This window comes from Priapulus caudatus, unplaced genomic scaffold, assembly GCF_000485595.1.
Source record: "Priapulus caudatus unplaced genomic scaffold, Priapulus_caudatus-5.0.1 Scaffold820, whole genome shotgun sequence".
Classification (NCBI taxonomy): domain Eukaryota; kingdom Metazoa; phylum Priapulida; class Priapulimorpha; order Priapulimorphida; family Priapulidae; genus Priapulus; species Priapulus caudatus.
This window is the reverse complement of record NW_014577881.1, coordinates 8,278-19,748: the sequence shown is the minus strand read 5'-3', so window position 1 is coordinate 19,748 and position 11,471 is coordinate 8,278. Positions and strand designations below refer to the sequence as shown.

The window sequence follows — 11,471 nt, the reverse complement described above, 5'->3', positions numbered from 1 at the left end:
TATACACACACTGAATATTATATCTATTCACATATCCTTCCTTATCCTGCTAGAATTATTTTGAACAGTATGGATTAATACTATAGTTAAATGAACATTAAGTACTTATGCATGCACTTATAGACTCACACAACTTTACAACAGCACTGCAGGCAAGCAATGTATGTATTCAGGCATGCACTATAATATATACAACGTCTCGAGATAGCAGTGTAGCATGCAGACTCTCACGCATACACTGAACCACACACCTGCACCACGGCACATCTCAGGTGAGGATAGAGCAGCTCCAACTTTTGTCGCAACCACATATCACGTGGAGTGTCAGGCGTGACCTGCTCTGGTGGCTCTGTGGTTGCCTTTGACTCAGTCTGTTCGGTGCACTCCTCCATCCACGACACATCTGCGGAGCTACTACACTTTGATCCTCGTCCTGTTGAAAAAATCTATCATATTATTGCCACCTGGGAATTACTCACTCAGAGATGGAGAGAGAGGAATAGACTGAGAGAGAGGGAGAGAGAAAGGAAGAAAGAAAGAGATGGTTAGAGAGAGCTAAATATGCAAGCATGAAACCCCTATGTGTAGTGACTGTGAACCCATTTTCCGAAATCAGTAAAAAAATTATCGTTACAACTTCGCAAGATGCGCTCTAGACCTATCAATATTTCGCTTTACGTTTATAAATCATTATTTCACTTTCATAGTCAATAAATGCTCGCATGAGCTGGACAGCTCTTATTTGCTAAAGCTGCAACTCCGTTGCTCACTGCTAATTATAAGAAGTCTAGTAAGCCGTACCCGTGCTTTTGGCCGTGTCACTCTTCTCATCTGCAGATTGCTGTCTTGGAGACTGCACTGTCACTGGTAAAACCGGCACAGCGCGGGGTTGATAACCCAAGCTGCTGAACAGTAGTGGGTCAATGCAGGCAACTACCCCTGCCAGCTTGAATTCTAGCACTGCAACAGCTAGCAGAAAATGACAGATTTACTTAAATCAGCCAGCCAAACAGAACCCTACCAAATATCAATGCAGGTATTCTGCTTAGGTGAAACACTGACAGTGAAAGCCACTTCTGCAGTGTACTTACATTCAAATTACATTGAATTTGGCGTTTTAACGATGCATTAGGGTCAATCATGCAGAATTTACTTCAAGTAACTTAAAGTATGTACAAAAGGCATATTAAATAGATTCTATGGAACACACAGATTATCAAGACCATTCCATACTAATACTATAGCATGACCTGATTGGAGACTATAGGTCAATTAAAAACAAGTGTGGTTGGATGTGACCTGATTAACCTATCGAAATGCAGGAGAAGATTTGATCAACTTTAATGACTTTTTACCCTAGGGTAAATTATTTAGCTTACATATATCAATGTGTCATGTATGCCATGATTGCAATTGTTTCTGTATCACGTACTCACCACCTAAATGATTGAATGAATTACTTCGAGTAAGGTTAACCATAAAAGTAATTGCCAACTAGAAATTATATTCTTGCTCGAAATTAGTTAGCAAGTCGCACAGTGACACTGCTGCCAATAAATAGAATAGCTTTTTTACCATACTTAATTTCCTGCATTCCAAGATGAATAATACGTATTATTACTGTCAACTGTCATTGCTTCCTACACAACAGCAGGATAAGTCTTTGTCTTCCTTACAGAAAGCATATAATAAATAAATCGCACAACCATGAGCTTTCATATAGTTTTACATGGGAAATCTTACCATCACAACTCCAATCTAAAGGAGCTTGTACGACAGCAGATAAGCAGTCTTCTGTAGGGTCCCAGTTCAGCTCTTCTACTGCAGCATCATCAGCATCAGAAGTTAATGGTTTGTCTGTTATCCAAACAGAGCTGTGTGCCTGTTTTGTGTTGGCTGGACTCTCTAAGACTGGCACCGAGTTTACAGTTGTTTCCTGGTCTGTAGTAAAAGTTCCATGTGATTAGATGGATTAGGATTGGATTAGCAGACATGGGTCATACTACAGTCTGAGAGGGATATCTCAACATACATAATCTAGGTGAAGGCAGGAATAAAGCAGACATGGGTAATTTAGGACGGAGTAAGAGAATCAGCACGCATGCATTCCCTATGATGAGGGTAACTATGAGAGCAGACATTTTGGTACAACCAGACAGCAAAAAAATGCTCAACCTTAAAAATGCTAAGGATAAAAAGTTATGAAATCAGGCATGGATCACCTTTAGTTAGGATGGGAAGAACGCAGGTATGTCTCAATCTAGGTAAAAATAAAACAGGGATTGATCATTTAATTCCATTCACTTTGTCGACACGACAGCCGACACTTGGTCGACAATATTCCGTGCCTATACTACCACTCCATGCAATATATTAACTATCCTTATTTCAACAGAACAGCTGTATGATGCTGTGCTACGGAACCACTAAAATTACTAAAGGTAAACAACATGGATATCATTTCTATATAGAGGACAAGATAACGGATTAAACAGATGCGTGCTGCAAGACGTCCTACCTATTAAAAATTCTAAAAAGTAAAAACCAAGTGTTACATACCATTCAACATGAGCAGCACAGCAGCCTGACTAACAGTGACTCCGTAACACTGCAGCTGCGAGGTAGCAGTATGCCTACCCGCGATCCCCACCAGGGCAGTGTGCAGCTGCGGCCAATCACGCGACATGGCATCAGCCAACAACGAGTCCTTGCTCCACATATCAATGTCCGGCGCACGCTGTTGCCACGACAGCGTCAGTTGCCGTAGCAACACGAGCTGTGGAACAGACAGCTGAAGCCTCAAACATGAAGCTTCGAGCTGAGACTCCGTGAGCGGCTGCGCCGGCGACGAAAAGTACATCGGCAGCAGTAGTCTCTTCGTGTAGATGGCGCCACTGCTCTTCGGCACGACGACGCAGGAAGACTTGACGGGGCGCGCCGGGTCGAACTCCGTGAGACTGGCCTGAAACTCGAACAGATTGTACTGCAGGTGCAAGTTGCAATGGTGGAGCAGGTCGGGAGACGGTGGCGCCATCGCGCTGACCACGGCGACGACCCTCCTCGCGTACATCGGCCTCTCGCGCTGCACCTCGACCCGCGAAGCCTCGAGCAGCAACGCCGGCACGCCACACGACTGGCTCCTCCTCCTCCTCCTGCTCCTGCTCCCGTCTTCCTTCTCCCCCCTGTCCCGCCGCTTCTTCCTCGGCCGCGCGCGCGGCTTCCCCTCACAGCGTTCGTGGTCGGCGGCCGGCACGAGCACCGTCGTCCGCAGCACGGTGAGGTTCGCGTTCTGCAGCGGCGTGAACGTGAGCAGCGCCGCCACCTCGCCCGCCTCCGCACCCTCCCTCGCCGGCGGCGGCGCCTCCTCGGGTGCGGCGTCGACGTAGGGTTCGTAATCGTGGCTCGCAGCGGCCGCCAGGAGGCGCTGGACGCGGTGCACGGCGTCGCTCGACACGACGGCGCTCGTCGGTCCGAAGAGAACGCGCAGGCTGGACAGCTCCTGCAGGTTGCTGTGCTCGAGGTCGCCGAGATCTATCTCGATGTCTTCGTCGGGCAATCGCATTCCGTAGCAGTAGTCCAGCCAGAACGCGCCGAATCGCTCGACGGCCAACTGCTCGGTGAATTCTTCCAGGTGGCGCTCGTGCGTCACGGGAAGCTCGCGCGTGATGCGCCCGGCGACGTCGAAGAGCGACCGCAAGAGATAGTTGTAATCCTTATCGCTAGTGTGTTGCTCGGCAACCTTCAGGAAGCACGGATCAAGCACCATGTTGTCAGTGTCCACAAAGGACCTGTCGCCGCAGCTACACTCACCCTTCGACAACAGACGTCCGCTCGTGATGCCTATTTGCAAGTTGGTGAATTCTAAGCCCTTGATGACCATTTCTACACATCCAGCTTCTAGCTCCATGAACAGAAATGGCCGGAAGAACGTTTTTGGCGTCCCGAAGAGGGCACCACTTTCCACGATCTCGGTCAGCTTAAAGAGTATGGTCGCCCTGGCAACGTAGGCTCCAAATATAAAAGTAGCCGGAGAGAACCTATGACTCGTGTCCGGCTGGCTACCGTTGTCATCGTCATCTGTTGGGAGTATAGCAGGGACGTACGAGTACACCCAACCGGCCCAGCCCTGGTCCTTTGTTGCCAGCTGCTCCTCTAATTCTGCAATAAATGCAAGTAATAAAGCATCTCAGGACTCATTCAAGGAGGGAATAAATGGACATATCCATTGCTTTACTAACACAATGTGGTGCAAAACGAATAGTTGCGAAAAAAAGACGCATTGGCGAGGAACTATTAATCTATTCTGATTCACCGCACAGCAGTTCTATGAATCCGTTGCCACGGTTACCTTGCAACTGCGGAGGATGCTCGTGCTTCTTCTCGGCGAGTTCCTTCTCGATCTCGCGCTTCCTCAGCTGGGCGGGAAGCAGCCCGTAGTACATCGCGACGACGAGCTGCGTCAGGCGAATCAACATCGGCAGCTGCGCGTCCGAGACGGAGAACTGCAGCTCGTCGCAGTGTAGATTCACCGCGGTGACGACGGGCGCGCGCGCGTAGTCGCCGTCGTACTGCATCAGCATGCGGCACGTCAGCGAGCACTTGTAGATGAGCGGATCCTCGTACGCCTCGATCTTGCCGCTCGCGTTGCGCCGGTCGAGGCACAGCGTCAGGTCCGACATCGTCACCAGGCGGCGCAGGCACGGCGGCTCGCCGGCGACGTCGATGAAATCACGCGCCCAGTCGGCGTTCGCCGCGCAGCTCTCCGCCGACTTGATGTTGAGCGAGAGCACGATGTCGTCCTCGACGTACTTGAGGATGAGGTTGGTGACGACGATGCTGACGTTGTTCGTGATGCGGCCGATCATGCCCTGCACGTAACCCGGCGCGGCCTCCTGCGAGCCCGCCGCACGCAGGTTGCGCCGCTTGTACTCCGTCAGATTCTGCTGCGAGCCGGACGACTTCACGCTGTCGGAGTCGCTGCCAGGTTCGTCTGCAAGAAGCAATGCAAAGAGTAAGCTCGGCGTTGTCTTCGTCGCTTCCAGCTTCAATTGTGAAATTATATTGCAAAAAGTATCGTGTTCCAGGTATCGCTTCCAGCTGCATCTGCAAAAATAACGTTTTCTGCATATCGCTTCTGGCTTCGTGCACAAAAAGTAACATGTCTTGTGTTTCAGGAGATCGATAGAGCTGTTATCAGTGATTGACTTATTTATTTATTTATTTATTCATTCACTCAATATTTAGGCAGGGACATCGCGCATCAGTGCCAGGAACTTTTCCCCCCAGAGACCTGCATCACGCACCTGGATCGGCAAGCTTGAGAATGCATTCTATAGTGTTGATGGACACGACGACTGGCTCAGAGCCAAGCTTTGTCCATGGCACGTGGATGCGCAGCTCGTGAATGTGGCCACTGAGGAAGGTGAACGGCAGTCTAAGCTCCTGTTCCAGCACTTCCAGCTTAAGGTCGAGGTTGTTGAGAACCAGGTCGCCCTCCCACACCTGCAACACCACCGCAGCAGATAAACACGTGCTGATCGGCACGTGCATGTGGGTCTTGCTAGTCATGCGCCTTTTATATATATAGTCATTAGTCCCACTTTTGCACACACGCACGCATGCACACATGCACATATAGTTATGAATACATATTTATAAATATATTCATAACTCGATCTATATGGCAACCCTGTCACACACAACCATTCACACACACAGCGCGTATTTGGAGCTAGTGCTTTACAGAGGAAGAAGTTATGGATAATGAATACATTCACGAGCTAGATAAGATGGCAAGACATGTTCACCAAGCCAAATTACATTCATTGCGGTGTGTGTACTCACTGAAAGCTGTAGATCTTCAGGTTTGAGGTTTTTGATGTACTTGTCAACATAGCTGAGAAGTAGTGGGGTGACATATGACTCCAACTTAAACATTTTGGTTATCGTTGTCTCAGCTGAAAGAATGTGTTGAGTAAAACAATGTCGGCACTTTCATGATACGTTCATTCTACTCCTAGAAAATAAATCACATTTCCCCATTGACTTGCATTATATAACTGGAGATGCGTTCCTATGGAAGTCTTTCAGCTAAAAGATCTACTAGAACTAGGGAAATTATGAATGCTTGCCCACATTTGTAAACACATATTGATTCTTTCATGATGTAACACAGTATCTTGATAATAGCTGTGAAGGAAATGGGGTTCGTAATTAGTAAAGTCACTCCGAGGGTGTCAAATGCGAACTATTATCAGCATATCAGTTTTGCTATCACAATCAGTCATGTTTTACGCTCTGACCTGGAAGTCAAAAGTTATCAAAAGTTGGCAGTGATTTATGGTCAATATTCTCCAGTTTAAAATGATAACATGGGGGAGCTACCGGGAAGGGTTTTACTTTCGTTCTCCCCTCCCTGGCACCCGTCACCCCTACGCAGCAATAAACATGCTCCGCACATGACATCACTTCGCACCACAGAAACAATCGGGCCCGTACATCAATCAACACCGCTGCTGGTCATACATGCATGCACTAGCGGCAAGCGCGGCACACGCTGGCTATCTGTAACACCCGGGCCGCTTGTGATTACACGTTTGGACACTGCAGGACATTTGCGGTGCACGTCTGCCAAATTTTCTTAGAACATTTGCTGGAAAAATACGGTAATTCCGCGAGGCCGTGCTCTGGAACCAACTGGTTTCATTTAATTTTCAGGGAGTCACACGGACTCCCGCATATGTGAAACAGGAATCGAAATAAGCGATGGTCCGATGGTCCATAAATTCCAATGATCCATGGTCCATAATGGTCCATAATGGTCCATAAATAAATCCGATCAAATAATCAGGAGGACCATCAGATTTTCAAAGTAAATGGTCCGACGGACCATTGAATATTTTGGTCCCATTTTACGATAATTTTCTTTGAAGTTTCGACGTTTCGATTATTGCTAATCCAGTGTTGACCATAGAAAATATTTGGCATGATGTAACAATGAGAACAATTTGAAATTTATTTTATTTATTTATTTATTTTATTTATTATTATTTATTTTATTGGTCCCATTTTATGATAATTTACTTTGAAGTTTCGACGTTTGGATTATTGCTAATCCAGTGTTGACCATAGAAAATATTTGGCATGATGTAACAATGAGAACAATTTGAAATTTAGGAAGACCATCTAAAATTTCAAACTAGATGGTCCTGTGGACCATCTCTTTCTTTCTCCTTATTTCTACCCCTGGTCAAATCAGGGAGTCCGACAGTAAATTAGGGAGTATTTGACTCCGGACTCGCGTTAATTTCGCACCCTGTACTATCATAATATACCCTAAAATTCTACGGTGTTGTATCCATTTAATGTATGTACATATGCACGACAAAGTATATGCATAATCCGAAACCTTTATATTCGCATTTCCTAATTTTTTGCATAGACAAGATGAAACATGTTCAAACTTCGCATTTATTCTTTTAACTTAGGGAGTCTACTAGTAGTTTTTAATCAGGAGATTCAAACAGAATTCGGAACCCCTTTTACATTCACATTGTACAGTACAATTAAATTTTATCTCCTATTTCCATGGAACCGGAGCGAGGAGCCTACAGGGAGAGAGCTGCAGTTACCAGGGTAGGTTCCGGTATACCGGACCGTACCCAGGGTACGTTCCGGCAGTACCCTGGGGGACATAGACCCTATGAGCACTACTACTAATACTACTAGTACTACTACTACTACTACTACTACTAGTAGTAGTAGTAGTAGTAGTAGTAGTAGTAGTAGTAGTACTACTACTAGTACTACTACAGGGTTCTCCCTACGTTGCGCAAACGGGGCGCGCGCGCCCCGTTTGGGAAAACTCCCCCCTGTTTGAATCGTTGTGCCCCGTTTTGCAATTACCTCCGCCCCGTTAAATTCCACCACAATAAAAGTTTGCCAGCGCGGGAATCGACCGTCAAGAATGCCGTTCGACCAGGACACCCGACGCAGTGTATTTTACCGTACCACGCATGCACTGCAGACAGTACACAAGTTACCTGACAAGCACAGTTAACCTGTAACTAACTGTAACCGACTCGGCTCTCTATAAATACAAGAACCCCCAATACCGTCTATGTGTGGTGCGATTATACGCATTATAATAGTCGTACGGTAAATAAACACGCCCCCCGAGACCCCCCTAGTTCTCCCCTCCCCCCTCCCCCTAGTTTCCCCCTCCCCTCTCCCTCCCCCTGTTTGAATTTCATCCTGGGAGACCCTTACTAGTACTAGTACTTAGTGCTGATAGGGTCTAGTCCCCCAGGGTACTGCCGGAACGTACCCTGGATCTAAATACTACATCTAATATGCCGGACCGATACTCGCCTACTCCACTAACGAGTCAGGGACGCCTACGACTACTCCCTAACCCTAACTCAACCTAACCCCTCACCATATCAGCTAGACGATCTGCCGCCCGGATATCCGCGCGGAGGCGCGCGAAAACCCGCGCAGCGTGACAAAAACCTATTCCTGGCCTATTAGAAAAATTTTGGGCACGCCCTTTGGGTACAGAATAAACGTATAACGTCATTGAGGAGTTGTGCGATTCCACAGCCTTTCACTTGCACGTAGCAGAATAAAATACAAATCTGGTAATTGCTCGTTTGCTCGGTCGGCCGTTTTGATTTCTCTAGAAAAGCGAGTTTGCATTTTCGTTCTCACGCCCTGATTTTATTCTCGACATAGGCGTGTCCATAGATTGGCCGCACGAGGCCCTCTGAGGGATCTTCAAGGTATTTTTCACAATAAGGATCGGTCGATCAACTGTAGACTGCTCCGGCGGTGTGGAGAGTCCACACGCTTCACTACATAACTTTAGTGTCGGCGAAAGAATACTTGGCCGACGTTAAGGTCCGTACCAGTCTACCTCGAATCCGTACGTTCGATCAAATTGTAAGTAGCCATATATCCCCCGACTGATTGGCTAAAGCCCGTTGAATTGATTTTTTTAGCACTGAGAATTTCCACTAATTTATCTGAAAACGCCTGGCTGTCCGTACTTGCGATGGTCATAACCTCACTCGACCCCAGCCTGCCCGTGGACAAGCGGCGCACGTGCTGGCGGCCGTGGCAGTTTTAACTACGAACGCCTAACAATACTGCCGCACACGACACACAAATTATATATTAGCACATCGTTACGAACAGGGCGGAGCGCGGACATTCCAGCCACTCCTCCTCCCCGCTGCTCACGTGCGGCCAGGCACTGCGTCCCCAAATGGCTAATCCTCAACAAACGCTGGCCCGGAGCTTTTTGCGCGCGCGTGATTTTCGTAGTAAAAGATTGTATTTATTAGCATTACATTTTTATTGAAACGCGCAAGTTCATAGCTGTGCCTGCGCGGCAGCCATTGATGCATGTATAGTAGATACCTATTAACCCGTGCGGCAGAGCGAAGCGAGAGAGAGAGAGAGAGAGACAGACCGTGGGAGTGCGAGAAAAGAAAAGAGATGGAGAACGCCAGATAAGTTAGCGAAAATTACGGACAGTACGGATACAAACGGCGAGAGTACAAAGCGCGTGTCAATCTAAAATCGTAAGGCCCCCCTCCAAAAGCCGATGTAGCCGAGCCGATAGTACGTTCCCGAAAACGCGCGATGTAGCTGCCCGCTATACTTCATTCGCGCCCCCGCCTTCCATTCAGCGCGCGAATTCGTATAGCGAGCGCGATGATGCTACATACTAACACCGCTCGCGGTCGTGGTGCGCCTCCAGGTCCCCGCGAAGCGTGCGCGGCTTAACCGCTTTCGGCGTCGGGAACAACCATCTTGCCAAACGCCCATCTTTTGTACCCGGTCCCTCTCGATAGTTACCAGGTACGTTCCGGTATATTCCGGCCGTACCCAGGTAACGTCCCGGCAGACCCTGGGGACATAGACCCATATGAGCAGTACTATACTAGTATAGTATAAGCTTAGAGTAGTACATCATATACCAACAGCTACCATAATGGAGCGTTTCAATAATTTTAATATAAATGCAGAATAAATAAAAAATCTATTACAAAATACCACCAAAGCTTAATTGTTTCATATACTCTCTTCAACCTACTATTCGACAATTTCCTGTAAAATGCCGTCCACAACCATGTCAACAAACAAACACTGGCGGCCGCCATTGCCACGCTGCACACTGACACTGACACAATGACTCTAGACTATATGACATATACTTATTACGCCAAAGGTACGGTTCACACACCCATGCGAAGGTTTTAACGTGGGTTCAAATACGATTTGGCCCTATTAGTATTATCTATACTATTAGTTACTAATAGTAATAGTAAGACTATTACTATTAGTATTAGTAATAGTAGTATTACTACTACTACTACATTTCAAGTCCACCGACTTAATAATAATAGCGCTTATTAATCACGCTTTTTAGTATCGTCTCAATTAAATTTAGTCACTCGCACTGCTTAACATTTTGCAGTAACGTATGATATGCGTCATTTACCGTAACATCTTGTTCACAGCAAAATGCTTGAACGTATCATGTTGTCAACGTCAACATTTGTTTACTAATGTCATGCACATAATCGTATCCTCTATCTCGTCTATCCTGGTTCCCATCCTCTGTTCACTGTTTAGAAAGACTAGTAGGACCGCCTAAACATCGAAATGACTCGAACCGAAATGCACCTCTCGGAATGATTTGAAATCAAACTAGTTAACTACTTATATAGGCAAGCCTAAGCGCGGAGCTCCCAATAAATATATAGATATATATATAGATATATACCTACACTTGAAAACTCGAAATGTCTCAGAATGTCTCGAAATGACTCGAAATTCACGTAATTAACTCTCGAAAAGAGTACAAATTTGTAATTATTAAAGGCCTCCTTTAGTGATGAAAAATAGTTACATATATCAAATTAACTATGTTATGTACAACTACTGAGAAATTTACAGGTTGAATGGTTTTCGGGTGTATGAGAAAAAAATATTTTTTGATGTTCACAATGTAAAGAATTTGCTGGAACGCAAAAGCGCCCCCTATCTTTTCGCGTGACGTAGTGTGACGTCAGGCGAGGCACTCGCGCTTGTTTACCCGTTGCCAAGCGTGTACAATGTAGCCTAATGTGAACACCGATTCAGAGTCGTCTCTAGACTTATCAGTTTCGTACGATACGGATAAACAGTCAATCAGCATTGATGAAGATGAAAATGAAGTAGATATAGACAATGAAGTGGAACATGTTGAAGATAGTTGTATTCAGCCGTACATGTTTGAGCCATTGGCCAACGATTACCCGGCCATCGTTCATGATGATGTTCAAGGCAACGTCGAACCAGAAGGAAGACTGCAATTAAGTGTTGCTGAATGGTGAGTTTAGCTCAGTATTTCATTGTAATTTGTAGGTACTAGGTGCACAAAATGAAATGCTTTTGCTTTCGGTACAGGCCAAATAGGGACG

General features: G+C 46.4%; 1 protein-coding gene across 1 annotated transcript in view; it reads right to left on the bottom strand.

Moving 5' to 3' along the window:
* LOC106813757 (vacuolar protein sorting-associated protein 13B-like) overlaps nt 1–10,532 on the bottom strand; it is a 46,895-nt gene extending 36,363 nt beyond the window's left edge. The window contains exons 1-9 of the mRNA XM_014817978.1: nt 10,508–10,532; nt 5,845–5,957; nt 5,304–5,502; nt 4,349–4,990; nt 3,260–4,158; nt 2,560–3,082; nt 1,744–1,941; nt 802–969; nt 252–433 (exon numbers count right to left, since the gene is read on the bottom strand). Coding sequence (XP_014673464.1) covers nt 252–433; nt 802–969; nt 1,744–1,941; nt 2,560–3,082; nt 3,260–4,158; nt 4,349–4,990; nt 5,304–5,502; nt 5,845–5,937 — 2,904 coding nt within the window. The 5' untranslated portion in view covers nt 5,938–5,957; nt 10,508–10,532. The remainder of the gene's footprint in view (nt 1–251; nt 434–801; nt 970–1,743; nt 1,942–2,559; nt 3,083–3,259; nt 4,159–4,348; nt 4,991–5,303; nt 5,503–5,844; nt 5,958–10,507) is intronic.
* Nucleotides 10,533–11,471: the final 939 nt, after the last annotated feature.